We start from the raw sequence: 27,469 nt of genomic DNA on the forward strand, positions 1-27,469 counted from the left end.
CAGCAACTCCCCATGTTGCTGTTAAAAGCAAGGTTGCATGAGCCCAGGGTACCGGGGCCAGTGACCCCTTCCAGCTGATGTGAAAGAAGCACCTGCCATCACTCATCCCTGCCTTGCAACCACTGGGCAAGTTCCGCAAACGTTGGCTGCGCTGCTAAAGCCATCATGTAAACTGGGTTTTAGCTGCTGGAGGCTGCAAAGCTGTTGCAAAGCCAAAGCTGTCTCACAAACCAGTGCTGACCAAGGAGAGCAGGTGGGTACAAGCATGGAGGTACAGCCACCCCCACCCAAGCTCCTCTCTGAGAGCCCTGATGGACCTCAACAGCCCCAAGCAGCCTCACCTGAGGACCTCTATGCCCAGGAGCACCTTTAAGCCCAGTTCATAGCCTGGCTGCTCTGTTAACCTATGCTGCAGCCTTGGCTGCCTCATCTCTGCTGCTCCTGGAGGGACCCAGCCCCACTTACACTCTCGCAGGGGGGGCTGCACTGATGCAGGTGTGTATAATTAAAATTCTCACTTTAATTATATATATAAGTTATAAACCATGTAGCAGCAAAGGTGCTTTTTTATACCAGCTACTCTGTATGGTGTGGAGGGGGTTGTCTGTGCAGCAAAAGCCTTTTCCCTCTAGTAGGAAGGAAAAGGTAGGTGAGAGCAGGGCATTCCTTCTCTCTGGCTGCAGGCACATCCTAAGGAGACCCAGCATCTGTGGGTGTCTCAGCAGATAACCAGCAACCCCCAGTCCCCATGCTGTGGCACCCCTGAAAGTACATTACTATGGTATGTGGACTCTGTGTGTGAAATACTGCAGCGGCAAGCCACATTCCCAAACTTCCTGTGCCTGCTCAGGCCCCACGGGTGAAGCTGGGAGGGTGGCACCACGGGTGCCACTGACATGGGTTTGGGGGCCCCTTGCACACCCAAGACTGGCCACCCATGACGTGGCTCTTGTGTGACCTCCCGTTAATGTGGGTGCATGTTGCAGCAGCAGTGCCTCACATAGTGCTGTTCCCCAGGAGACGATTTAATTGTTATTGCTATACTCTTGCTCCTGATCCTGAGTTTGAAAGTGGGATGTAGGACAGTGGGTGGAGAAGGCAGTGAGGAAACCCTTTCCTTTGGAGGAGACACTGCCGCTGGTGCAAAGCATGCATGTTGCACAGCTGCTTCCTCTTGCAGTTTCTCCCCAACTTCTGGCTCTGTAGGTTGTTTCTTACCTGAAGTCTCTATTAAGGGGTGCCTAAAGCCTGCTGGGGAACCAGTCTGGGGGAAAGCTGTGTTGTTTGGAAACAGGCAGCATGCCTTTGTGAAAAATGAAAGAGAAGTAAGACATTTCTGCTCCCACCGCTGAATGGGAGTGGTGGATCCCGAGTTCTGCTTCTTCAGTCCGAAAAGTTCATGGGATCTGAAGCCTATGTATAGAGGAGAGGAGCAAGGTGAAAAAAACGCTGATGAGGCATTTGGGAGCTCCCCTCTTCTGGGTTTGGCTTTGTCCATGAGATACCAAGCTCGGGGCAGCACAACTGTTTTCTTCCTGAATTTTGGGGTGCCCTTTTTTAATCCTGGCTTCCAAAGCACCTGCAGTGAGGTGCATGTGTGCGGGGAGCTCCTCAGTGGGAGCTTCTAGATGCTGATTTGGGAGATAAAGATGGAGATTTTATTTTTTATTTTTTTTCTGAAAAAGATAAAATTTCACTCCTGGACTGAAGCTGTCAGTTGACAGCGAGCTGTCAATGAACTAAACCTGGGTAATTTCACATGCAGCAGGGTGACTGAAGCCCTCGTTGGATTTATAGCTCTAGGTTTGAGTTTGGAACTGGAGCAGTTGCCGCCTGCACGTGTGACTGCTGGGGTCTGCCCCGTGGCGTGCAGCTGCGTGATTCAGCACAGCAGCTCGGGAAAGGGTATTCTGGCTGAGCCAGAGGCTGGGAGCCTGGCTAGTATCTAGGATCCCGATGAACAAACTTTCCAGCCCTGCTTTCCAGCCGTTACCATTTTCGGCCTGCCTGCGGGCTCCGTTTACATTCCTGGCCCTCCTTCCAGCGCCGGTGAATGTGTTAATGTCGTTTTTCTCTTTTTCCTTCAGTCTGCTGGTGTCCCATAAACACTTATTCGGCGGTGCCTCCCGGAGCAGTGCAGCAGTTGCGAACGGTGCTGCATCGGAGCAAGGCTGTAGTGCCGGGGCATTGGGGGTCTCTGAGGGAGGTGGGGCTGGGGTCCTCCTACATGGGGCCCTCTGAGGGCTCACGGGTCAACACAAATGAAATGGGGGAAGGCAGCTGGGAGCTGAAGGACTTGGGGTTTTATGGATTAGCTAAAACAGCATCTTTCCATGGCAGCAGAGTAAGTGCAGTGCCTGTTGGCAGTGAGGGAAGCCTGAAGTCATCTCATGGTTTTGCTCTGTGCTGGGATGGAAACTAACAGAAGATGAATAGACCTTGTTGCTGGCCCTGCTGGTACTGGCAGAGTCACATCAGGAAGCCACCATGGTGCCTGTATGTGTTAGGGAACAGCTGGGTGGGCAGCAGCTTATTTCCTCAGGCATTTGAGTGGCCCAAGCAAGGTGGGACTGTTCTGAGATTTGGGGAGCTGGAGCTACCCTGGTGTTTCAGAAGATGCCTCCAGGTCCAACACCCTCTCTACCATGCCCTGAAAGCCTCCCACAAGGTGGGCAGGCCAAGCATGGAGGCTCGGTGCGTGGCTTACTTTTAAGCCAGGCTGCTGTGTTTGGGTCTGTGTAAGCAATGCTACATACCTAGCTTCACTTCGGGCAGCTGCTTCCCACCCTACCTGTGGTTAGGAGCCCTGGAACCTGACTGTTCAGCAGCATGGGGGAGAAGAGATCTTCCGGGGCTGGGCAGGGGGGTTCCTATCTCCAGCAGGCTGCAAGGGGGCTTAAAATTAGCAGAAAGAGCAGGTTCCTCTGTAAGCTGCAGTTCTCAGGCTGCTTTAAAAGTTATACTGGGTGCTTGCACAAGTGAGTGCTGGGCCTGTACTTTCCCTGTGTGAGTTCTGGGGTGCAATACACCTTGGCATGATAAAGCAAGGAGGTAAGGGCTCACTGCAGGCCAGTTCATACCAGTCCCAGCCTGGATCCAGCAGCATCCCTTGCCCTGGTCCCCATCACACACATCTACTCTCTGCTCTTCCATTTCTGGGAAGGAAAAGAGCATTTTGGCTTTAAGAGATGCAGACAATGCCTTGATGCTCCCAAAGCTTGTGGTATCCTTCTGAACTAGTCTGAAGTGATAGCATTTGCCGGTCCCCTGTCCATCCGAGGGGACTGTCACAGGGGGGGATGTGAAGGATTAATGTGGCTGGGGGATGCTATGTGCTGGGGGGCCCTCAGGGCATGGGTGTGGTGGCTGCGGGATTCTGCATTCCTGGAGGGCCCTGAGGGGGTGGGTGCTCCGTGCGAGAGGGTCCCCCAGGGGATGGATGGCTGTTGTCTGGAGGCTGCAGTGTGCTGTGAGTCCCTGAGGGGATGGATGCTGTGGCTAAGGGGTGCTGTGTACCGGAAGATCCCCTCAAGGATGGGTGCTGTGGCTGCGGAATGTAATGTGCCACGGGGCCCCTGAGAATATGGGTGCTGCGTGCCAGGGTGTCCCCGAGGGGATGGGCGCTGTGGGTTGCGGGATGCTGCGTGCCGGAGGTCTCCGGGGTGATGGAGGCTGCATACCGAGGGGTAACAACGTGCTGGGGCACGGCGGTGGGGCGGGCCAGTGTGTGTGGGGGTGTCCCTGAGCGGGGGGCGGCGCTGGGCAGCCTGCGGGCGCGGCTGGGGCCAAGCGGCAGCGCTGCCCCTCCTCCAGTTCCGCCTCCTTCCCCCGCCGAGGCTCCGGCGGTCGGGGCGGCCGCGGGGCTCCGCTCCCGCCACCCCGGTCCCGCCGCCCCCATGGGGCGCCCGACGGCGCGGCCAGCCCGGCGCGGGAGCTGAGCCCGGAGCTGCCGCCAGGTACCGTACTCCCCAGGAGCCAGGGCCGGGCATCCCTTCCCCCCCCCCTCGGGGTAGGCTCCCCCCCTCATCCCCTTCTCGGGGCGGGTGGGGGTAGTTTCGCAGCCGGGTGCATGGGGAAGAGGATGGAGGGAGCAGGGGGTACGGGCTTGGAGCCGGTCGGGACCTCGGCGTGCCCTCATGCGCTACCCGGGAGGGGGGAAGGTTGCTGCCAGCCCCCATCGGGAGAGGGGGTGGGTGCCGCTGCTGGGAGCAGGCTTCCTCCTGTGGGGCCCGGGGTGCTTTTGGGCAGGGGTCCCTTCACCCCAGAGCCAAGGCGGGGGATGATGGGAGGAAGCTTTAGTTTGCCCCAGGAAAACAAACCCCACGGTGTGGGCATGAGGTGCCCAACGCGGTCGAAGAGGTTTTATCTGCAGCCAGTGCTGTGCTTGAAACCTCTAGAAAATAGATGGATACGTAGTTTTGAGGCCCAGCATCCGCCCTGTGGTGTCTTCCCAGCTCCTGTGCCTTTGCAGTCCTGTTTCCTATTTAAAAGGGGCTTTTTTTCTCCCTCTTGCTGCCTGGAAGCCAGCCCTGCAGGAGGCTGACCCAGGCGGGAAGCCCAGTGCGGCTGTGGTGGTGCTAGCCATGCCTGCTGTGGCTGGAGTGCCCCAAAGTGAGTTTTGGTGTTCACATCCGTTGGTTTGCCTCCCTTACACCCCCAAAGGCCATCTGGGAAGCCAGCTTTGAAATGAGGATTTGTGGGATGGCTCTTCACTGGAGGTTGAGGATAGAGTAGGAAGAGGAGCAGATGTAACCAACAGTTCCTTCCCTGCTCGGGAGCATCCCAGTCTGGAGTTTGGCTCTGCAGCATCCCATTTGGAGGGCATAGGAGAAGCAGGAAAGCTGGAATCACTCAGCAGTCAGTTTCCCTCTGGTATGTTCATGCATGGTATGTCGCAGAGCCTGGTGGGCTTCTGCCCCATGTAGGATTGGGGTCACCCTCACTGCCGTGTCCCCCAGGCAGAGCGGGGATGCAGAGGATATCCTAGAAGGAAAGGCTGCCTACTCTCACTAAGCTCCTGCCCAGGATCTGTAGCTATCGGGGCTGAAAGCTTCCAGAAACTACATCCAGGCTGTGTTTCCTATGGCTGCCGGACTTTTTCGGACCTCTTCCTCTATGCTTTCCCCAGGGCATCACTTCTCTAAGCACGGAGTGGGGGCGAACACCATCTTCCTGCAGCCTCTGGACTGCAGCACTTGATACATCCCAACCTGTGTCTTGATTGCTATCCCCTCTGGGTTGGGAGTGGGGGGAGAAGGCAGGAAGTTTTGAGGTGGCTGGGCTGGGAGTGGGCAGGCATTGCCTGAGGAGGGAGCAGGCAGGCAGGGGGGAGGCATGCAGGCAGCAGTGGTGGGACATTTCCTTCCTGGAAGGCAGGAAGTGATTATGCCTGCACAAATGACACGGGGCCTAAAAATAACCGTCAGGTCTCTGTTGTGAGCAAACACCCCCTGGGATTTGCTTGGTTTCTCTTTATTTAGGAGAGTGGGGTGGGGGAGAGCCCAGGAGCATGAGCTCCGTGCGCTACCGCATGCAAAACCACGGAGCGAGCGTGCAAAGGCGTGTGCGACGGCGGGTGCGGGCGCGCATAAGGTGCTGCTTGTCTTGCGAAAGGTGTGGTTTGCAGCAGCCCGGCTTTGAAAAGCGGCCCCGTGTAAATGGAGCAGTCCCATTGCTCCGCCAGCCCTCCCGTCGGGAGGGGAGCCGGTGGTTAGCTAGGAATAGCACAAAATCATAGCCCTTGCCTTCCCGAAGAGCCCTGGCCAGGCTCGTCGTGGCGCTAAGCCTCCCAGGGCTGGGAGCAGGGTGCTGCGCCATGGGTGCCACCCCAGCCTCCCCACCCTTATGGGGAACCCCCCGGCCACCAGCCTATACAGGGTCACACAGTGAAACTTCCAGTGGGAAGAAGTGGGAATAGCACTGGCTGAAAGACTTGGCTGAGCGGGTTTGGGTGTGGGGCCGTGGTGCTTCCTGGTGAGCTGGGGAGTACTTTGTGTTGGAGGGAAGCTTGGCTGCAGGGTGGTTGTCTCTTTGGAGATGCCCCTGGCCTTTATCTCTATCCTTGATGGCTTTGTGTTTCTCTGCACTATTGAAAGGAAACTTCAGTAAGCATGCTCACGGACCTTGAAACCACCGGCAGTGAGCTGACGACACCACTGGCAGCTCTGGCACTTGCAAATTAGGGCTTTGTTCCTCTTTCCATTGACAAAACCCCTTGCTTCCATAGCAGGGAGCCTGAGCATCTCCTGTGTGCTGTGCAGTGAACTCTCTCTTGTGTCTTGGCATGCAAAGCAGCACCCTGGGGACTAATGTAATGTGTGAGGGGACCTGCTGAGGATCCCTTTTAAAAAACACAATGAAGATGCTTATTGCAGGGGAGAGGGTGCATGGGGCAGCTGCTTATCCAAAGGGCATCCTGCACCTGGGCCCTGTGAGGTGTTACAGGTGAGCTTTGAGCAAAGCTGTGGTGGCTCGGCCAAAAAAGCCATGTCCTGCTGCTGAGATGTGTTTATATCTTAATTCCTCCCATGTGTTGCCTGGGGCTTTGCTTAGCAAGGAAGGTTTGACACTGCTGATTAATGATTCACTGTAAACCAGGTTTGGGAGCAAGGGTTGCAGCCTGGGTACCGTTCCCAGTACCTCCCAGTGGGTCCCAGCATCCTCCCCGTCGGTGGCTACCTCCATGGTGGGGTGCACAATCACACCGATGTTTCTGGGGTGACATGGCCTGGTTGCCTTTCTTTTTTTGTATCCCATCCTCCCTGTCTCAAACAGCTTTCCCTGACTTCAGGGTAAAGACTTTTAAATGAAGTAAGTAAAGGTGGGTTGGTCACGTGGAGGACAGGGATGTGGCACTCAGTTTTCTGCCAAAAGGCAGGAGTACGTCAGGGAGGGGGGTGTGAAGTGCTGGGTCCTTGTTATTCTGGTGCTCCTGCTTGGATGTGGGGGAAGGTATCCCACTGATACTTTCCCCTCCTCCTTGGCAGATGCCAGTGGTAGAGCACAGGGCATGCAGGGGATTAGCAGCACCGCTCTCGGACCGATGGAGAAATACCTCTGTACTTTCTAGGAAATGCTGACTATTTGGTTATATTTTTGGCTGTTGGTGCTGGCTCTCTGAGGAGCCCAGAGTCCCTGAGAATGGAGGGTGGTTGCTTTGAGGTATTTAAAAATAATAGTAAAACAATCAAGGCTTGTAAAATCAGAGCTGCCTATTGCAAAGTTGGCTTTCCAGAGCCTTTTCCTTTCCCATTGCAAAGTGCTTTTGCGTAGGTTTAAATTGTCTTGGGTTGTGTTGCTTCCTTGCCTTATTTCACCCTTGCTGCTCAGCAAGCAAATGGCATGTTTCAGCTAAACCATGGCTTAATATGTTATTTCTCACCTTTCTTTTTTGTTTTATTGTGTTTTTTTAATAAGCCAAGCTGCTTCCTTCCAGCATCACCTGGAACAACAGGAGCCCGGTTCCCACGCAGCCTCTGCTCTGGGTTATCTCCCAACACATGCAGGCTCCCCTGGCAAATGTCTGTTTGTGTGTTTTATTTTCACTGTTTTCTGAAACAGAGGGTTAAAGAGCACGCCGGGGCTTGGGGCTCCGCTCCACCGCTTCCTTCAGGGCTCAGCGATGCCTCTCCGGCAGCGCTGGGGCTTCCTTCCACCCTCCACCCGCTGCAGTGTTTCCTGCTTGGGTCAGCAGTGCAAAGTGCCCCTTGATTGGTCCCTTGTGGGTGCATCCTTGCCGGTCCGGTGCCGAAAAGCCACTAGGGCTGCCCCACACCAAGGGGAGGGATGGATGCATTAGGAGGATGCTACAATTGCTGCTGCTTCCTAAAGGGCTTTGAGCTTTATGTAAAAAAACCCCTCCAAACCTATAAAATAACCTGAGGATGCACGGAAGGAGATTTACTTGATTTATTTCCTGCTGACAATGAGGCGGCCGGGCAAGTGCACGCTTCCTCCTCATAGTGGAGGCCAGGGCAGATGCATCCTGCAGCTGTAGCCCTGCCGCCCCCCACTATATTTAGTCCATTGTTTGCTCTGGCTTTGAGTCCTCGCCAGGTCCCTGGATGTGGGAATAACTCCTGTGCTGTGTGGTGGGCAGAGGAGCGGCTCGGCGAGGTGGGGAGGTGGGGGGCTGAGCAGTGTACATCATTGAGACTTACATGGCAGATGTGTGGGAGAGGCCACAGAGCCTGCCTGTCATCCTTTAGGATGCTCAGGCAGCATCCTGGTGCTGTCTGCAGCTCCTCGAGCATGTCCCATCCACCCCATGCTCAGTGGGGCTCGTCTGCAGGGGAAGGGAAGCATCTATACATTGCCCACCTGGAGGCTCTGCTTTCTTGTTAGGCAGCAGGAATAATTAACTGGCGGCTGCTGGAGCTTTGAATGTAGGCAAAACACCTGGAGAAGAACAGTGTTGGTTTGTTCTGGCGGGACGCCCTCTTGCAGGCTGTCCATCTTTTTTTTGTGGCTGGGGAGAAAATGGGCTCTTTGTTAATGAGCCACAACCACAATGTCTGTGAGATTAGGGGCTGTGAGTGCTGGCGGGGATGAGCTGGCTGGGTGAGGATTTCTGGAGTTTGTCCCTGCACCTCTCACCCTGGGGATAAGATTACAGACAGGAGGAAAGGCTGCTGTGCAGGACGTTTTGTCTCTGCATCCTCTCTCTCCTAGAAAGGAACACCCTAAACACAGCATTCTGCTTTGTAAAGAAGTGCTCAAAACTGGCTTGACCTGGCTGATGGCTAACACCATCATAAAATCCTTGCAAATTGCTTCTGAGCGCCCTAATTTCTTGCAGTGGCATGAAAACAGCAAAGCCTCACCAAGGTGTCCGATTCTGGGGAATAATTCATATCTTAGTGTTCCAGGCTGAGATGTTGGATGCACTGGGGTTCTTTAAATTACAGATAAAATAATAAAACTAATTTTCTTTTAAGGGTAAGTTGCCTGCCTAAGCACTTGTTTAGGGTTTGCTAACTGGGTTCAACTGCTGGGGAAAAACACCTGATACTTGGGCTTATCCAGAGCCCTTTGTTGGGCTGGTCCCTCCCAGGCTGCACTCCTGACTCCTTGGCTGGACTGTGATGGTGGCTCCATTGCATCTCTTCTTGTCGCAGCTACCAGTGATATTTAGGAGAGTTTTCAGGCAGGATCACTGTATCTGGATTTCTGGGATAGAGTTCTTTTTCCCCACCTATCCTGTTTTGTGTCCCAGCTTGCAGGTTGGGCACTAGGAGTGTGTAAGCCCGTTTACTCCCTCTGGAAGCAGCAGTACCAGTAAATAGCTGCTCCTGTAACACCAGCACTTCCCTCTTCCCGTGGCTTTTTAGAGCAGTTCCCATGGTTGCCCAGGGCACCCGTTTGGGGTAATTTCGGTACTTTTCTAACAGATGCTTGCTTTTGCCTGCCCAGCTGAGAGAGGGAAAGAAGCTGAAACGTGATTTCCTCTCTCCATTCGTTCTGTGGTTTGAAAGACCATTTCCAAATCTGCCCGACGTCTTTTATGTCTGTTATTTGCTGGTGTGGTTTGTCAGGCAAAAAAAATATCCCTGAGGCATTTATGGTGAAAGTGGGTGACTGCAGTGGAGGCGAGAAGGATGGATGAAATACAGAAGCTGCCTGTGCCTGCCTGCAAGTTGCAGGGGTGAGTCTTCATCCCCTGGCATGGGGATGCTGGAGCAGACCCAGAAGGATCGGTACGGCTTGTGGGCTGTGACGGCTGCTTTTGAAAAGATGCACCAATTCTGAGCAAAATAAAGAAAAAAGCATCCTGGCTGAATGCCCCCCTCCTGCTTGCTGGCTGAGGTCTCCAAAGCCACGAGTGCCTGCTCTGAAACCCTTGAAATCTCCCTATGTTTTAGTTTTTTGCTTTATTTTTGCCCTGACAATGTTCATGTGAAAGAAATGCATAAGGGGATGTGGAGAAATGGCACTGGCCTGAAGCAGCTGGGTTTTTTTTGCCCCCCTTTCTCTTGTGTATTAAAGAAACCAGGCTGCCTAATGGTGCAGAAAATTCATGGTAGAGCAACAAGTTTTCTGTGGAGCGGGGAAAGAAGATGGGGAGGAGGGGAAAATCTGTGCCAGCGCATGGCTGTCTTGAAATAGCACATTTTCCGGAGGCTTTCCCCCTCTTCAAGCATTTGCAGCTGCTGGGGGCATTACATTCCCTGGGACTGCAGTAAGGGATTGATCCTGTGCTGCTTGCAAGGCAGCAGAAGCAGCTGCAAAAGCATTTGTAGAGCGGGGTTAAAGTTACTCTGGGTTTTCCAGCATTGTGCACTGCACCGAGCGGGTACCATCCCCCTTTGGATGCTGCCAAGGTTATTCCACATGCAGTGTCAGTACAAAGGAGATTTTATTGGGGACCATCTCAGTAAGGGTGGGCAGAGTTGTTCTGTCTTTTTTTGTCCACGCTACCCCTTTACCATCTCTCACTTTATTTGGTTACTAGGATTCAGCCCTGGCTGATGCAGACAGTCAGCTCATTGTCCTGGACCGGTCAAGTGTGGCAGGATGCTCCTGGCTGCAGCCAGTCTCTCACCCCATGCTGGCCTTTTTGCTTTCATCCTTGTTTAGGGATGAGCTCCCTGGGGAGGGGAACTGCTTTCAGGGTCCTCTACCTGCCCTGGGAGAGCGGGTGCTCCTCCAGTATGGGAATAACCAGCTGCTTCAAATGCAGCTTTCAGATTTCCTCATTAATTGCAGGAGGAAATTCCTCATCCCACTGCCTCCAGGCTCTTGATGCCTCCGATGCAATCAAGGGGGTTTCTCAGCACTGCAGGATTATTTACTTTATGAAGGGGACACCTTTCCTCCTTGCTGCTGCCCCCAATTTCTGAGGCTGCAAAATCATGTGTGAGCACTTCACACCCTGCTCCCCAGCTCTTCCTCTGCCTGCGTGTGCATCAACATGCACATGTGCACGCATATGCGTGCACAGCTTTGCTTGGGGAGCACCCTCCTGGAGCCTCCCTCGCTGCTCCAGGCATGGCCAGCTCCTAAATTACTAAATATTTAACAATATTTACCACTGTTCAAGCGTTTTCTATGCAGGCAGGACTCCTGGAGCGGTTTACAGGTGCTGGGGAAGTAGAAAGTAAGGCTAGGGGCTGTGCTGCTGTGTCCCTCTGCAGTGCCATCTGCTGACTCAGCAGACTTTAGGGGCTGGATCTAGTGTTTCTCCTTTCTCCCAGCTTCCTCAGCCCCACGTTCAGCTGCTCTGGGTCTGGACCTTCCCTGATGGAGGGAGCCACATGGCAGGCAGGCAGGCAGGGAGGAAGAAAGCCATTTGCAGGAGTGGGAGGGAAAGGGCTGCTTAGCATTTCTTCCCAAATGGGCCTCTCCTTGCCGGCTGTCAGCAGGGGGTTGCCCTGTGCCCGCCCAGGATTTTCCCTTTCTAAACCAGGAGCAGCTGAAAAAAAAGTTCCTCTCCCTCCTTGTTTTCCCTGCTGCCTCTCTGTCCCAGTGCAGCTGCCCGCAGATTATGGGTACGACCGCCAGCGCAGCACAGCAGGCAGTCTCAGCATCCCCCCTGGAGAGCAGGGTGCCAGGCGACGGCAGCATGGAGGACCAACGCTCCCTCAGCATCCACTCCTTCCAGACCTTGGGGTTCCATAACAGCAAGGCCAAGTCCATCATCACCAACAAAGTGGCACCTGTGGTCATCACGTAAGTCCCTGGCAGCCTCTTGCAACTCCAGACCTCTGTTTTTCTGCACCCTCTTCCCTATGTACTGCTTTTTTATTCTTTACCTATGCCATTATTTATTAACTCTATCCACCACACATGGCTTCTGCAGGTACAACTGCAGGGAGGAGTTTCAGATCCACGATGACCTGCTGAAGGCCAACTACACAGTGGGACGCATTTCTGACACCACGCTGGAACACTACCTTGTGCAGGTGGGCATCATCACCACCCCACGCCAAACTCATTTCAGCCTGGGATTTGGTGACCTCAGTTTTCTTGGGGGCTGATTTTGAAGTTAACCAGGAAAAAGCCACTTTTATTCCCAGCTGTGTTCAAATTGCTTGCTCAAATCCACTTATTCCCCATCTTCTCTCTGCCCCTCTTCTTTTGCAGGGGAAATACTTCATGGTCAGGGACGTATATGGCAAATTAGATGTCTTGAACACTACTGGCAGCTGTGGCGCTCCCAATTTCCGACAAGCCAAAGGAGGTTATGCTGTGTTCGGCATGGGACAACCCAGCCTCAACGGCTTCAAGCTCGTGCTGCAGAAGCTGCAGAGAGAAGGCCACAAGGTTGGTGGGAGGGCGGAAACTGGGGTGGAAAAGGTAAGAGAGCTTTCGGGCAGCCTCTCCCCATCTTCACAGGAGTGCGTCTTCTTCTGCATCCGTGAGGAGCCTGTGGTCTTCCTGCGGCTGGAGGGGGACTTTGTGTCCTACACCCCTCGGGGCAAGGAGAACTTGCATGCGAACCTCCAGCGCCTGCAGCAGGGGCTGCGGGCAGAGAGCCTGGAGCTGGCCATCCGCAAGGAGGTGAGGTGGGATGGGAGGGGGTCATCACCCTATGGGAGGTGGGTGGGTTGTCAGAGGTGGTGAGCACCTCGTGGATCTTAATGGGGCTCCACATCTCCTCCAGATCCATGACTTTGCACAGCTGAGCGAGAACATCTACTATGTCTACAATGACATTGAGCGCTTGCGGGATGAGCCCCACGCTGTGCGGGTGCAGTGCGAGGAGGACATCCAGGTGACAGAAGAGGTTTACCGCAGACCCATCTTCCTCCTGCCCTCCTACAGGTGTTTCCTTTCTTCCTCCTCCTCATGTGTGTTTGGTGGCTTTGCTTTTGCAAGCTGAGCTTGTGATAACCTTTTCAGCCATGTGTCCTTCATGGTGGTGGGACAAAGCCCCAGCCATGTCCCTCTCCTCCTAACAAGGGCTGTCCCTGTACTCCCAGGTACCACCGCCTGCCCCTGCCTGCTGAGGGAGCCCCTTTGGAGGAGCAGTTTGACACTTTCATCCAATTCCTCAGGGTGAGCTTAAGAAAAGTGCCTGATCCATGGGGCCACCTTAGGTTGGGATTTTCTCTTCTGCCTGAGCAAGTGCACTAGTTGGGGAGTGTGGGAGCAGCAGCTTCTGGTTTTGGCTTTACACTGCCTGTTAGGGGATGCTTGTGCCTGCAGTTTCATTCCGTTCCCATTGCTGTAGACCCTGCTGGAGAAACTTATGTTGTCCAGTTGCTTATTCCTATGCCTGGCTGGAGATGACCATCCCTTGCCACTTCATGTCATCCCCGTGCAGGTGGCTCTTCCCTTCATGGGTTTGGGATAAGTGATCTGGATTTGGGGCAAAGGCTTTCAATGGCAGGGCTTCTCTTATGTTTGTTTTTTTTTTAACCTGGGAGATGAAATCTCAGTGGCTTGGGGCCTGGTGTTGGGAACATCTCTGGTGGGGTGGACAGGCCAATGTTTGCCACGTCTGGAGAGGGCATGGGGCCGGGGGATGCAGTGGATTGACTGCCCATTGTGCTGTCCTGGGCCATACACAGCATTCCCTGAGCAAAGGGGAGATGCCGCTCACCCCTCTGTGCCTGGGCAGAGCTGTCATCTCCACACTGGCCATTGTGGTGGCAGACCTGTCTCTCCTGGATGTCTCTGTGGTTTCCATCCCTCTGTCCCCTCTCCTAGGAGAGCCCCAGTCTGCTGCTGCGGGACCCTGGCAGACCCCCACCAGCGCTGCTCTTCAGCTGCCAGACTGGCGTGGGCAGGACCAACCTGGCCATGGCCATGGGCATACTCATCCTCCACCACCACCGAGGAGCTGCCCAGAAGCCTGAGTAAGTGACGCAGCCCCTGGGGTTGGGGTTGGGGGAATGCCTGCTCCTCTGGGGCCGATTTGATCTCTTTCTTCTCCACCCCAGTCTCCCCCACCCGCCTAAAACAACCCCCAGGGACAGGCTTCGGGTCATCCAGACCTTCATTGAGATGGTCCCCAAAGGCCAGCAGATAGTAGAGGAGGTAAGGGGGTGCTAGCAAAATCCCCCTCACAGTGGATGAGAGGGGGGGAAGTTGGTCTCCCCCCCCAGTCTGGGGTTTGCTGAGCAGCTTTCCGCTTGCTCCTCACAAGGTGGATGGTGCCATCACCTGCTGCTCGGAGATGCATGACATGAAGGAAGCCATCTATGAATACAAGAAGAAGCTGGAAGGGATTGGGGAGGACTATCAGATCCAGGTATGCTAATTAGAGGATTGCCCGGAGGCAAGCTGCCTGCACAGGGTAATTTATTGAACTGCTTTTGCGTGGGGATGAGAAGAATGTAAATTCTGGAAATCCAAAGCTTCCTGTGAGCTGGAAACTTCCCAGCGATGTCAAACCTGGAAGGTTGTGGAGCTTCTCTTTTTTTTTCCTTCTTTCCCCCCCTACCCCCCATTGTTTTAGAGCCCTAACACGGAGCAGGCTGGGATTTGAGGGAAAGCTGGCTGTTTTGGGCTTTGCTGCTGCTTGTGGGGGCAAATAATATCCCATGCCCTAGTTTCACCAGGTCTGAAAGTGAAAAACTGATACCAGCCTGGCTGGTAGAAGTCCTCAGGAGCTGGGAGGGATTGTTGCTGAGAGGTTTTCCTGCAAATGTAATCACTCAAGGTCATGCTTTTCTATCTGCAGATTTCTTTCCCTTTGCTTTGGAAAGCCAGCAGGGTGGTTTTCCATGCTGGGAAGCCGTAGTCTCCCCTGTCTGACCCAGGGGGTCCTCACCAGGCAACAGATGGAGGGAGGGAGGATGTTCTAAATGGAAGTGCTGCCCCTATCTCGGCCTCTTTGGAGATTAGTTTTCCCGTTTATTGCTGAATGTGGCGTGGAAGTGCTGGGTCTGGTTGTAAAGGGCAATCTGAAAACAGGTGCCGTGCATCCAAAGCAAAGAGGCTGGAGCACAAAAACACCATGAAAAAGGATTAAGCAATAGGAAAAGAAAGCATTTCCTTCCACTTTATTGGCATGTAGTGGCAAACCCCACACTTGTCCACACCCCTGCCCCCTTTTAGGGTAAATTCGGGTATGTTTGGTGCTGCTCATGTGATAGCAGGCAGTCCCATGTATAGCTGGGGAAGCTTGGGCGCAGGATTTTCCTGCTGCCTCGAAGCCTTTCCCTGACTTTTCCCTGTTGGGAAAGGCTGCTCTATGTCATCCTGGATGCTGGGGAAACAAATGGCTGGGGGACTGCCGTAAATTACCTATGAGGAGTGTTTATTTGAAGCCTACATGGAGCGAGAGCAGGTTTAAACAATGGCAGGGGGCCAGGAAAATGTGCTGGAGGAAAGAGGATGAGGAGGGGAGAGGGGCTGATGCTTGGCCATTGAAAAAACAGCCTGGGCTTGGTAGGGCTGGAGGGGCTGCAGGTGATACCGAGGGGCTCTGCCAGCTCAGCCGGCAAAGCCCCACTTGATTTTGGGGAGAGGAAAGGCTTTTCTGGGCGCTGAGGAATGACATCATGCTGTACTGGGGTTTTCTGCTCTGCGCTGAGGACAAAAGCAGAGATTTAAGGCCTAAAGTGATGGTGTTGCAGGGGCAGGTGTATCCTGGCCTGGGCTGCTGAGCTGCAGCCGGATCCCCATGGTACTCAGCTCTCCATGGCTGACACATGAGCTGATCATCAAAAGCCTATTTAAGTGGGAATATTAAGAGATTTAACTTGGGTGAGAATACAGGAACCTAAGCCCCTGGGGAGAAGCGCCGCTCCGCCACCGGTGCTGTCTGCAAACCCGGCGTGGCTCCATCCTTGCAGGCTTTGTTTGGAGTTTCCAGAGCAAAGACCTCTGCTTTGATACATGACAGCAGGCCGGATTTCTCTTGCCGAGAACAAGTAAATACTCATGTGTCAGCCATATAGTGTCAGCCATATAGTGTCAGCCATATAGTGTCAGCCATATAGTGTCAGCCATATAGTGTCAGAGGCGGACAAACCCCACTTGCCAGGCCAGTCTCCATGTGTATACAGCCCCATCTTCAAGGATTTTCCATTGTACCCTGTGGGAAGCGGGGTCCTGACAGGCTCTCCAAGGATGCTCGTGACAGGCTTTCCAAGGATGCTTGTGGGTCCTGTGCTGGGTGCACCTTTGCTGGTGCCAGCACTGCGGGTTAGTTTATTGAGTAGGATGCTCAGATGTACAAACCCCTGCCCTGAGGCAGTGTGGATGTGGTTTCTGAATTGTGGAAAAGAAAATTCTGAGGGTGTGAGCTTGCATCCCTGGGAGGAGATAGTTGTGCTGGGGCACACACCTGGTTTGGGAAGGTGATGGTGAAGATGAAGAAGAGTGCTTGCTTGAAGCAAGGCATTAGGATGCTTCTGGGTGTGAAGGAAAAAGGAGGCTTTTGGAAACAGAGGCTGTTACAGGGTGTGTGGCTTATGTTTCTATTTAATAAGCTCATCTTGCTCTTGACTGTCTAGTGTCAGCCATGAGATGCTGACCCTGGAGTGAGTCCTGGTGGGTTCTGCTGGGCTCTGAAGGCAGAGATGGGGTCCCTGAGAGGTTCTTAACCATTCCTTGTACTACCTAATGCATGGGGCTGGGAAGTGATGTCTTCAGCCAGCTTCCCCCACCCCTACCCATGGCATTGCTAGTAAGGGGATGCCTTTCCCAAGGGATGTTGCTGCCCAAGCATCTCCACTGAAGGCTTTGGAGGTGGCTGGGATGCAGGCAGGACCTTGTGTTAACCACCCCCCTCCCCTTGGGTCTGAGTCTCTGGTTAGCAGCTGGACAGTGTATCTCCCTGGGACAGCAAGGCCCTTGGGTCTGGTTGGAACTGCTCCCGGTTTGTCCTTGGCCTAAAGGGAAGATTTTGTTTAAGTTGAAATGCAAATTTATATCTTTAAGCATCATTTAATATGGAAAACTTGAAATGTTTCATAAAAAAATAAAACCGACCTCAAAACCAAAACCCACACTGCATTCCAGACTGGGTTTTGTATGTTCCCCCTCCCAGCCCCTTTCCAAACAGCTTGGTGAAGTTAGCATGAATATGCAAAAACCCTTCTGAGCAGCTTAAGTGGCATTTCTGCCTGTCTTTCCCCTCTTCCCTCCAGAAAACCTGCTCCATAAAAAACATGCCTCAGTCCTGTTTGCTGCTTGCTTGTCTCTCTTCTAAGTCAGCTGCTAATAAGTGTGTGTAGGGCTTTTACCCCAGCCTTCTGGTCTGCTTGGGGCTCAGGACTGTTTGGCGTTGGACACCACGAATCCCACCTGCCTTTGCTTTCAGGGGAACAGCACCAAAGAGTATTTTCTCCAGAGGACTTTGCAGAGCCTCGAACGCTATTTCTACTTGATTGCTTTCAACTACTACATTCATGAGCAGGTAAAGACAAAACTGCACCAACCCAAAAATACATCCTTTGCTCTTTGTTTCGGCTTCCACGTGCAGTGGGAGGGAAGGACTCTCCACCTCTGAGTTTCTCAAGCAAATGCGGGTTTTCCTGGTGGGGTTGTGGGTTGCATCTGGGCAGGGGGTGCAAGCCTGGGCTGACAGCACGTCCCTCCCCGGCCCCCCGCCGGCAGTACCCCCTGGGCTTTGCCCTCAGCTTCAGCAGGTGGATGTGCCGGCACCCCGAGCTCTACCGGCTGCAGGCGGCGATGAGCTCATCGGAGCTCACCATCACTGGGGATCTCATCACCAAGGGGACACGAGTACTGGTGAGTACCTCCTGTGGATGTAGGGGTGGGGATGGTTGCTCCTCATTGTCCCCTGAATGGCACTTTCCTGGGATGCTCGTCCTCAAAGGTGTTTGGTGGAGTGGGAGAAGCAAAGGGGCTTCCCTGTTGTAGGGAGCAAGTGCCGGGTCTCCAGGTCTCTGTTGAGGTCTCAGGTCCATGTCCTGCTGGCATCCTTGACAAAGATGAGCATATGGCCAGAGAGCACCTGCGCACACAGATGTGTCTGGTCCCTCAGACTCAGGGTACTGTGATGCTGGAGCACCTCAAGATGCAAGCCTAAGCTGCTAGCTTAGATGCAGCTTCATGTTTTAGTGGTCCTTGGCTGTGCCTGGATGAAGGAAGCCAGAGCTGTTGGTGGCTTGCTGCGGCTTTGGCATTGTCTTGCTTCAAGAAGAGCATCTCCCACCTTTGAAATGGAGCTGTGTGGCTTTGAGCCCTGGCTTGCTGGTGCTACAAGGGTTTGGGGGCTTCTGAGCAGGACTATGAGTGAGAGGCTGTGTTCTGCTGGGAACATTTCTGCAAACCCATGAGTTGGAAAGGGGCAGGTACGGTGCTGGGGGGGTGCACCCCTTGCCCAGGCTTTGCTCTGCTGCAGGTGGCAGATGAGCGCTTCTGCCCGGATGTGCTGAGCACTGCCAAGGAGATGAGTGTGGCCAACTTCCGACGGGTGCCCAAGATGCCTATCTATGGAACTGCACAGCCCAGCTCCAAGGTGAGAGGCATGCTAATCCTATCTCTAACCTTGTAATGGGCTCCCTGCCCTCCCGTCATGCTTGCCTGGGCCTTCGCCTAGACCCTGGGGAGCGTCCTGAGATATCTGACAGATGCCAAGAGAAAGCACGCCCACGTCGTCTGGATCAACCTCCGGGAAGAAGTGGTCCTGGAGGGGAATGAACAGATCTATACATTACGGGAGCCCGGGCACCTGGAGGAGCTGATCCCTGTGCCCACCGCATCGCCCCAGCAGCTGGAGGTGAGCTCTTGCCCACCGGGGAGATGCTTTGTGGATGGGGGTTCCTGCCCATGCAGGAAGGGCAACTGTCTCCCTCACATAGAGCCCTCATGGACCATGTCCATAGGCTTTGATAGACTCTCAGCCCCTGGAGCTGCTTCGTCTGGTTTTGGGTTCTTTTAGCTCTAGCAATGAGGAGCAGTGGTCATATTGGATGCCATGCTTAGCTTGTGCCCTCCATGTCTGCTGGAGGCTGGGGACAGCCCCGCTGATGGAAAACTGGGTGGTTGACCTGCTCTTTATCATACTGCAAAAATAGAGTCCTGACTTTGCTGTCACTGTGTAAGAGTGCAAAAACAGAGCAAAGCGGAGATCCTCCCCCAAAGAATTTATTGTGTGGCTTAAAAGTGAGGGTAAAAGGCACCCGGGGAAAGGGGAGAGCAGATGTTCCCAGCTCGGTGTCCAGAGGAGATAAGCAGTGAGGAGCTTGTCTGCCAGCAGCAGCGTGACTGTGCAGAGGAGCTGCCCTGGGGTGGTTGAAGATGAGGCTCCTGAGGCTCCCATCAAGCCTGGTGGGGATGGAGGTGCTGGGCAGGAGTGGCGTCCAGGACCTGGTTGGGGGTTTTGAGTTTGGTGGGTGTTTGAGAGGGATTTCAGCCTGCATCTGAAAAAATAATTAAAGTAATTAAATTTCCCCCCCGTAATAAAAATAACAGGAGTGGGTCTCACATGAGGGTTTCTCCATCCTCTGCAGAAACTAGAGGCTACCCTGAAGGGTGACCTGCTGAAGTGCCAGAAGTGGCTGGAAGTGTACCTGGAGGCAGAGAAGCAAATGAAGATGTTCAAGAGCTGCTTGACCATGCAGGAGATATTTAGCCAGCAGAAGAGTTCCTGCCAGGGGCTGACCTACCGCCGCATCCCCATCCCTGACTTCTGTGCTCCCAAGGAGCAGGTACCCTGGGGATGGGATGGTGCTGCCTCCTTCCCAAGCCATTCCTGCTGCTGTGGGGTGAATGTCACTTGGGTGCTTGGTGCCCTCCGGGCCAGGGACTATGGTGGTGTGCCCATGCTTGATGTGGGGTGCTTGCTGAGGCAGGGAAGGGTCCCTGGGTAGTGCCTTCAGCCTGCCAGAGATGGAGGGGAGATTTCTGGGTTGGATCCAGCAGCAAGAAGTTAAGGATTTAGTCTGGTGGCTGTAGGATAAGTGGGATGCCCTGGTGGGGAGGGCAGGGGGGCAGCCTGTGCCAACATGTGGTGGGCTGCACTGATAAAAACCCCCTTGCTTCACCCCTGGCAGGACTTTGACCGGCTGCTGGAGGTGATGAAGAGCGCTCTGGCCGAGGACTCACGGGCAGCCTTCGTGTTCAACTGCTCCAGTGGCCAAGGCAGGACCACCACAGCCATGGTTGTTGGTGTCCTCACCCTCTGGCACTTCAATGTGCGTACTGGGTCTGCAGCTCTCCCTGGGCTCAGGCGGGAGCGGGGACTGCTGAGGAAGCTCAGTACAGTCGCTGCACAGTGGGAAGGTTAAAAGGAGAGTGGGGAGGGCAGGGGTGACGCCAGGGCTGCAAGGGAGTGACTGCCCATATGTTGGCATCTTGCTGTGCCTAGCCTCCAGTTTGCTTCAGGAGAAGTGAGGGTACCTTCCTGGTTAGCCATTACCCTGACTGAGGGCTCCCACTCCAGGATGAAGGGTTAAAGGCAGGAGAGATTTGGCTCCCTCCTTGCAGAGCGGGTGGTGGGGGTAAATTTTGGTCTTCTCTTCCCAGGCAGATGGGAGGTGGGGGATGCCTGAGGTCCTGGTGAGTTGGGTTCAGTTTCTGCATTTCTGCTAAGCTGTTGGGCAGCATGAATGGTGCAGGGTGTGCAGCCCCTAACAGCCTGTTGCTCTGACTGTCCCAGGGCATCCCTGAGATTGGGGAGGAGGAAATCGTGAGTGTGCCTGATGCCAAGTACACCAAAGGGGAGTTTGAGGTGAGTCCTTAGGCCTGACTCTGTTTTAAGGGTCCCCCTCTGAGCCTGTTCCTCGCTACCTTAGGCATGGCTGCTTGTTTGGAGGGGCCATATCCTTTCTCAGGTAGGGATGGAGCAGTAGGGTCACAGGGAGGAGGCACCGTGTAAAGCCCCTGCTGCTTCTTTCCATGCTCCAGGTGGTGATGAAGGTGGTCCAGCTCCTGCCTGATGGTCACCGGATGAAGAAAGAGGTAGATATGGCTCTGGACACAGTCAGTGAGACCATGACACCCATGCACTATCACCTCCGAGAAATCATCATCTGCACTTACCGGCAGGTGAGCATGCTATCCTCCCTGTGGGCACCCTGGTCTGCTGCACCCAATTCCAGAGGGTGCTGCCAGGCTCTGGGAGCCTTTCTAGCATGTCACCAGAGATGAGCCAGGACTCTTTTGGTCATAGTCACCCAGTGCTGTCTTTGCATCCTGTGCCATCCTGCATCCCACCTCTCTGGTGCCATCACGTATCCTAGCCAGCATCCTGTCCTCCCTGTCTGGTGCCATCCTGCATTCCACCCTGCATACCGCCTGGCCAGTGCCATCCACATCCCACTCAGCAGCCTGGCCATTTAGCACTGCCCTGCATCCCATTCAGCATCCCGCTGTCCCACATCCCACACCCTCCCATATGCCACCCAGCATCCCTCCCTCTCGGCGCTGTCCCGCATCCCGCAGCCGGCAGAGGGCAGGGCTGGTCCTTCCCGCTCCGCTTCCAGCCCCAGAGGCTCCGGAGGCTCCTCCGAGATCGGGAGGGGACCCATCCTTGCCCATTCAGGAAGCATCCTGTGGCCTGCTGAGCCTGTGGGCTGCAGCCTGGTTTTAGCTTCTGTGGAGCTGACGAAGGGGAGAGAGGATACTTTTTTTTCCCCCCTTTTTTAAGCTGTGCCATTCTGTCATGGGACCTTAGAAAGGCTGAGCTCAGGGCTCAGCATCGTCCCTGCCCAGGATGGTTTGCTCCACGTCCCTTCCACTGTTGCCTTGCTGTAGCTCTTGCCCACAACTGCCATTGACCCGTGTTTTCAATTAACAACTGTGAATGATTGACCAGGGGAAGGAAAACAAAAGCATTTAATCACCCAGTAACATCCATGGCTCCCGGGGCTTTTGCCTCCTGGTTTATGGGGTCCTCTGCTTTTCTGGGGGGCTGGGAGAGAAAACCTGAGCCCTGTGGGACAAACCACTGGGGACCTGACTATTTAAAGCGATAGCTACTGTGAAATTATTTGGGTAAGTAATTTTATTTCCCCCTCTTTACGTATTATGGGGAGGTGGCCGTGTAGTCAGTGGGAAGCCTCACCTACTTTATTGCATCCTTCGCTGCTGCAGAGCTGAAATCTCCCATGCTAAACTAGCGGCTCTGCTTATGGATTTAATTATGTTCTCCGGTGACCCAGAATGATCCCTGCCTTGCTGCTGCCTCCTGCCCCTACTCAGCCCTGGGGGTCCCAGGAGGAAGAGCTCCATAGAACAGTCTTGCTGGGCTGCTCCTGGTGTGGGTTTTTGTCAGAAGACAATTCCCGTGACCTCCTTGCCCCTCTTCCTGGCTCATGACAGCCAGGACCAGCACATGGGTGTTCCTGGGCTGTATCCTGTTTCCGGGCTGGCTGTATCCAACTCACCCTGGCAGCTCAGTGGGAAAGTGAGATAAGGAGGGAATCATCTGCTCCTCCTGCACCGTCTGTCCTAGGAGGAGAATTTTGTCATTGCATTTTGTGTTTCTTCTCGGCTGCTCCATCCATCCCATTGGATTTGGCCGGGCCAGGGGAGCCATGCACAAATGCTTTCGCTTTTTTTCATTGTATTTTTTTCCCCAGTGATGGGCAGCTTGAAGAGAATTACAGGAATTGTATATTCTAGACATTGCCCTAATGGACTTCTAATTAAGCTGTGGTTAAAGTTTAGAGAAGCATGGGGTTTGGGTCAACCAGCAGTGTCATGGCATGGTTGCTGTGTGCGTGGGGGCAATGCTGCTTTGTAGTTGTGGCAGCCTGCCCAGAGATGCTTTGCAGGGTTAGGGCAAGCAGTAGGGAAAGACATGGTGCTCTGGTACTTGCTTTGATTTGTTCCTACCCCTTCTCACCCCTAGCTGGGAGGAAAAAAATAGGAGAGTATAAGAAGATGATAGGACAATACAATTATAAATAATAAGGTAATAGAATAAAATTAAATAATAAAAAATGATAAAATAATAGGATAATAGAATAAAACCTAAACAGAATAATATAAAAACATGGTAAGTAATAGTAATAGGATCTGCTGTTCAAATACAGAGGAGACATCTTTTTCAAGGTCAGAACCACTTGCTTGTTGCTGCCACAAACAGGGGTACAAGTTGGTTGAACAAACCGTGGTTTAAAAAGTCCATGGTTGAGATGTTTGTGTGCCCTGGCAACAAGTGGCTGGGGAAGGACCTAGAGAAAGTAGAGTGGGCTTGTTGCTGAGAGCGGGTTGGTGCTGACACTGGAGCAAGGACTTGCTACTCTTTGGGGATGGTCTGTGAGGTTCACTGGGGGATCAGGGCTCTTATGCTGGCTGACTGTTTATTCCTCATTTATTATTTATTAATTCCCAGAAGGGGCATCACTGCAGGGATTATCTGTTCTTAAAATAATAGCTATAATAATAGCATAATTATATGTAGATACACTAGTAATAGGAGGTGCAATGGTCACCAGCCTCAGAGCAGGGCTCTGGGTGGCTGCTGTGGCCTCCTGTCTTCAGCGGTGGAGGCTGAATCTGACCGGAGTTTTCCTTGGGGAAATGCTTTGCAGTCCAAGAGCTCATGGTTTTGGGTACGGTTTGCACCTGGACATCTGTTCCTGGCTCCTAGGCACACACCCCACACATTCAGCAATCCCTCATCTATTTTTGAGGTCTGCATGGTAAAGGGGAAGTTTTTACTTGCTGGAAACCACAAGGTAATGAGAGCCTGGACTGCCAGGCCACAGTGGGAGCGGGCTGGAAGGATACACTTACTTTTGTCCCCAGAGTGGTCCTCTCCTGGCAGCTGGAGGTGAGGTAGGGGCTGCACCCTGGGCTGAGCTCCCTCGGGGATAACAGTGTTGGAGGACCAGTGTGTAACAGTATATATGGCTTTTCCCTAGCACAGGAGGTCCTTCATGGGATTGGAGGGCAGGACCATGGATGAGGACTGGGTGCAGGAGCTGCCTCTTGGGTGCGTTTCCGAAGCAGGTGCCACGGGCATTTCAGCCAGTTTCTTGCTCCTTCCAGGGGAAGTCGGGCAAGGATGAGAAGGAGACGCGGATGCTGCAGCTGAGGAGCCTGCAGTACCTGGAGCGCTACATCTACCTGATCCTCTTCAATGCCTACCTGCATCTTGAGAAGAAGGACTCCTGGCAGCGGCCCTTCAGCCTCTGGATGCGCGAGGTAAGGCTTTCCCCACCTAAGCTGCCACCAAGTCCTTGCTCATTTGGGAAGTAGAGCCCTGTTCTTATTTTGTATACGATTTCCATATGGTTGTTGGGGGTTTTGTGTGTGTTCCTTTGTTCTTGATTAACTCCCATATCACCGGATTGTTTGCTCTCATGGAAAGCCAGGCGGGTCACTGCAGGTAGGTGGTATCCTACCACATGGATGGGGTGCTCTCCCGTCTCAAATTTGCCCTTTTTTTCCTCTTTTGAGCTTCCCAGGGCTTATTGTGATCTGCCAGTTGTGATTGCAGCATTTGGGGCTGGGAGACCACCAACCAACCCTGCCCCACACCCCTCTGCCTGGACTGGTTAGCTTGGCTGGTTCTTCTTGTACCCAACCCCACCTCTGGTTTCTTTGCAGTACATTAAAAGTACAGTATCCTGGACAAAGAGGTCGGGGAGTGAAATGAAAGAATAACTAAAAGCAGCCCTGCTTTGCCTTGCCTGACTGGGGCAGGTGGCACAGGGGATGGAGGGCACTGAGCATCTGAGGGAACTGGGAATCAGCTGAGAAAATGGAAGTGGGGATTGGTGAAAGACCCTAAATTATCCATTATTTCCTGCTCAGAGGGATGTAGGCTCTGGATTTATTCAGGACACATTGCTTTTGTACTCAATCATGGAGGGGGTGTAAATTTGCAGCAGAAAGACACTCCAGACCTGGAAAAGGGACTTTGGAGGTGGCACAAATGATGGGGGGCATAGGGAGTATGTGTGCTGCCCCCTGGAGAGTTATTCTGCACAAGAGATTTAAAGGGGAGAAGGGAAAGCTGGGGACACAGTAATTTGAATTATGTTATTATGTTTTACATTTTATTTGATGTTTATCACTTCATTTTATTATTTTTTCATTATTTAGATTTTATTATTTATTATTTTTATTATTTGTTTCTATTATGATGCAGAGATTAGTTTTTCTGTCCCTGGGTTTGCACGGTGCTAAGTAGGCAGTGCCTGCCTTTGTGGGAAAAACCTCATCCCTTCGCTTGCCTCTGCCAGCACCACTAATTCATATTGGCATGTTTGATCCGCTGGGCGGGAGATGAAAGCGGTGGCTGCCAGCTCTGCTCACTGTCCCCCCCTGCCCCATCTTGTTTGAAGGGGCCACAGCAAGGAGGGGGGATGGCCAGTGCCCTCCCCGGCATCTCGGTTATGCTGGTGTTTGTATTGCCCAACAGGAGGTGGCGGCTGGGGCTGGACCATCTTTTAGTGGAGATGTGTGATGCTTGCTGTTGGCTGGATGCATGGGTTTAAATGCATCTTTAATGCATGGTTTACATCTGCCCCTGTCATGGTTTAAGCCCAGCCAGTAACTCATCACCATGCAGCAGTTTGCTCACCTTTGTCCTTCCCCTCTTTGGGCAGGATGGAGAGGAGAATCAAAAGAATGTAAAACCCCATGGGTTGAGATAAGAACAGTCCAATAACTGAAGTATAATATAGAACTACTACTACTACTACTACTAGGGAAAATAACAAAGAGAGAGAATATATAACTAAAAGGGGAAAGGAAAAAAAACCAATAAACACACATGATGCACAATACAATAGCAACCACGATAGTTAACCGGCAGCAATATTGCACCAACCAGGACTCCCTGATCCCCATCCATAAGCTGGTCCATAGACTGGAGAGCCAAGGAGTGATCAATAGGACCCGCTCACCCTTTAATAGCCCCATATGGCCAGTGCGAAAGTCTACCAGAGAGTGGAGACTAACAGTAACTATTGTGACCTGAACAAAGTCACACCACCATTTGAATGCTGCCGTACCAGACATGCTAGAACTTCAGTATGAACTGGAGTCAAAGGCAGCCAAGTGGTCTGCCACCAGTGATATTGCCAGTGCATTTTTCTCAATTCCTTTGGCAGCAGAGTGCAGGCCACAGTTTGCTTTTACTTGGAGGGGTGTCCAGTACGCTTGAAATTGACTATCCCAGGAGTGGAAACACAGCCCCATCATCTGCCATGGACTGATTCAGACTGCACTGGAACAGGGGCAAGCGCCAGAACACCTGCAATACATTGATGACATTATTGTGTGGGGTGATACAGCGGAAGAAGGTTTTGATAAAGGAAATAAAATAATCCAAATCCTGCTGAAGGGTGGTTTTGCCCTAACCCAAAGTAAGGTCAAGAGACCTGCATAGGAAATTGCTGTTTGTGTTGCGCTGTGTATCAGCCAGCAGGTGGTGAGCAATTGTATTGTGCATTGCTTGTGTTTATTGTTGGTTTTTTTTTCCTTTCCCCTTTTAGTTTTATATTCTCTCCCCTTGTTATTTTCATTATTATTATTAGTAGTAGCAGTTTTCTATTATACTTCAGTTACTGGACTGTTCTTAATTCAACCAGTAGGATTTACATTCTTTTGATTCTCCCCCCATCCCACCCGAAGGAGGGAAGGGGGGTTATGAGGGAATGGCTGGGTGGTGCTGAGTTACTGGCTGGGCTTAAACCACGACAGCCCCCTGTCCCCCTTATTTCCTGGAGGGGGGGATGTACACCCAAGTTGCGGATACACAAGGAGCCTTTGACCCCAAAAGCACCCTTCCCCGCTGCATAATCCCTGCGTTTTTAGCAAAAACAAGGCGCCATTGTAGCTTTTCACCAGAAGGGTGCCAAAGCCAACAAACCCTGTGATGGCTGACCCCAGCAGCAAGGAAGACGTTTGTAAAATGTATAAATGGTTCCATGAAGGAAAGCTGGGGTGGGAGGGTAGGGGGGTATGTGGATGTGGGAAGATGCTGGGGACCTTCCCCATGCATCTTCACCCAGGAGGTAGCAAAAGCATCCCAAGGATGCCAGGGGAGTTAAATCTCTCTTCTCCCTCTGCTTTCAGGTGGCGGCAGTGGCTGGGGTCTACGAGATCCTGAACCAGCTGGGCTTCCCTGAGCTGGAGAGCCTGGAGGGCAAGCCCCTGTGCACACTGCGGGGCCGCTGGCAGGCGCAGGGGAGCACCTCCCGCCCTTTCCGTGGGGAATTTGTGTAGGCTGGGGTGCAGGGGTGTCCTCCGCTGCTTTCTCCTGGTGGGGCAAAGGAAAAAGACTGTTTTCCCAGAACCTGGGGGTGTGGGGAGGGAGGGGTGAGCCCCAAAACTGCCTTAGAATGGGAGAATTTCTGGGGTTCTTTTGGACGCAATAAAAATACTGTAAGTTAAAAATCAACCCTTTTGGGCAGGTGCTTGATTGTGAGTGGGGTGTGAGTTGAAAAACGACTCTGAAAGGCTGGGATGCCATTGTCTGAATTTGGTGGATGCATGGAATCATGCCACGTTCTTTGAGACTGTCCTCACTTTCTCCCTAAACCAGTGCAGAATATGCACGCATACATATATATTTATATACACCCGTAAATAGATATCCATATATATATATATGCACATATACACAGATATACATACACATGCA

General features: G+C 53.0%; 1 protein-coding gene across 3 annotated transcripts; it reads left to right on the forward strand.

Annotated features, from left to right (window-relative positions):
• Window positions 1–3,796: 3,796 nt before the first annotated feature.
• Window positions 3,797–27,226, forward strand: PALD1 (phosphatase domain containing paladin 1). 3 transcript variants are annotated; one of them, XM_061373898.1, is made up of 20 exons: window positions 3,797–3,956; window positions 11,470–11,667; window positions 11,798–11,900; window positions 12,082–12,261; window positions 12,334–12,498; window positions 12,602–12,762; window positions 12,921–12,996; window positions 13,651–13,799; window positions 13,884–13,980; window positions 14,090–14,194; window positions 17,216–17,311; window positions 17,512–17,646; window positions 18,263–18,379; window positions 18,461–18,640; window positions 19,374–19,571; window positions 19,917–20,057; window positions 20,522–20,593; window positions 20,770–20,910; window positions 23,863–24,018; window positions 26,902–27,226. In XM_061373898.1, the coding sequence occupies exons 2-20, from the start codon at window positions 11,483–11,485 to the stop codon at window positions 27,049–27,051; spliced, it is 2,607 nt and encodes an 868-aa protein (XP_061229882.1). In that variant the 5' UTR covers window positions 3,797–3,956; window positions 11,470–11,482; the 3' UTR covers window positions 27,052–27,226. The 3 variants fall into 3 exon arrangements, with proteins under 3 accessions (XP_061229882.1, XP_061229883.1, XP_061229884.1); XM_061373899.1 differs by having other exon boundaries at window positions 3,801–3,956; window positions 11,465–11,667; XM_061373900.1 differs by having other exon boundaries at window positions 3,820–3,956; window positions 11,542–11,667.
• Window positions 27,227–27,469: the final 243 nt, after the last annotated feature.

Source organism: Neopsephotus bourkii, unplaced genomic scaffold (genome assembly GCF_033783945.1).
Source record: "Neopsephotus bourkii isolate Nb327-2 ecotype Australia unplaced genomic scaffold, CSIRO-AGI_Nbou_v1 NB_1634, whole genome shotgun sequence".
In the NCBI taxonomy this organism is placed as follows: domain Eukaryota; kingdom Metazoa; phylum Chordata; class Aves; order Psittaciformes; family Psittacidae; genus Neopsephotus; species Neopsephotus bourkii.

Coding starts and splice junctions, on each gene's coding strand:
- PALD1 (XM_061373898.1), top strand. CDS start 11,483: ATGGGTACGACCGCCAGCGCAGCACAGCAGGCAGTCTCAGCATCCCCC. Junction 14,195..17,215: donor GGGAGGACTATCAGATCCAG/GTATGCTAATTA, acceptor CTTTGCTTTCAG/GGGAACAGCACCAAAGAGTA. Junction 20,594..20,769: donor ACACCAAAGGGGAGTTTGAG/GTGAGTCCTTAG, acceptor TCCATGCTCCAG/GTGGTGATGAAGGTGGTCCA.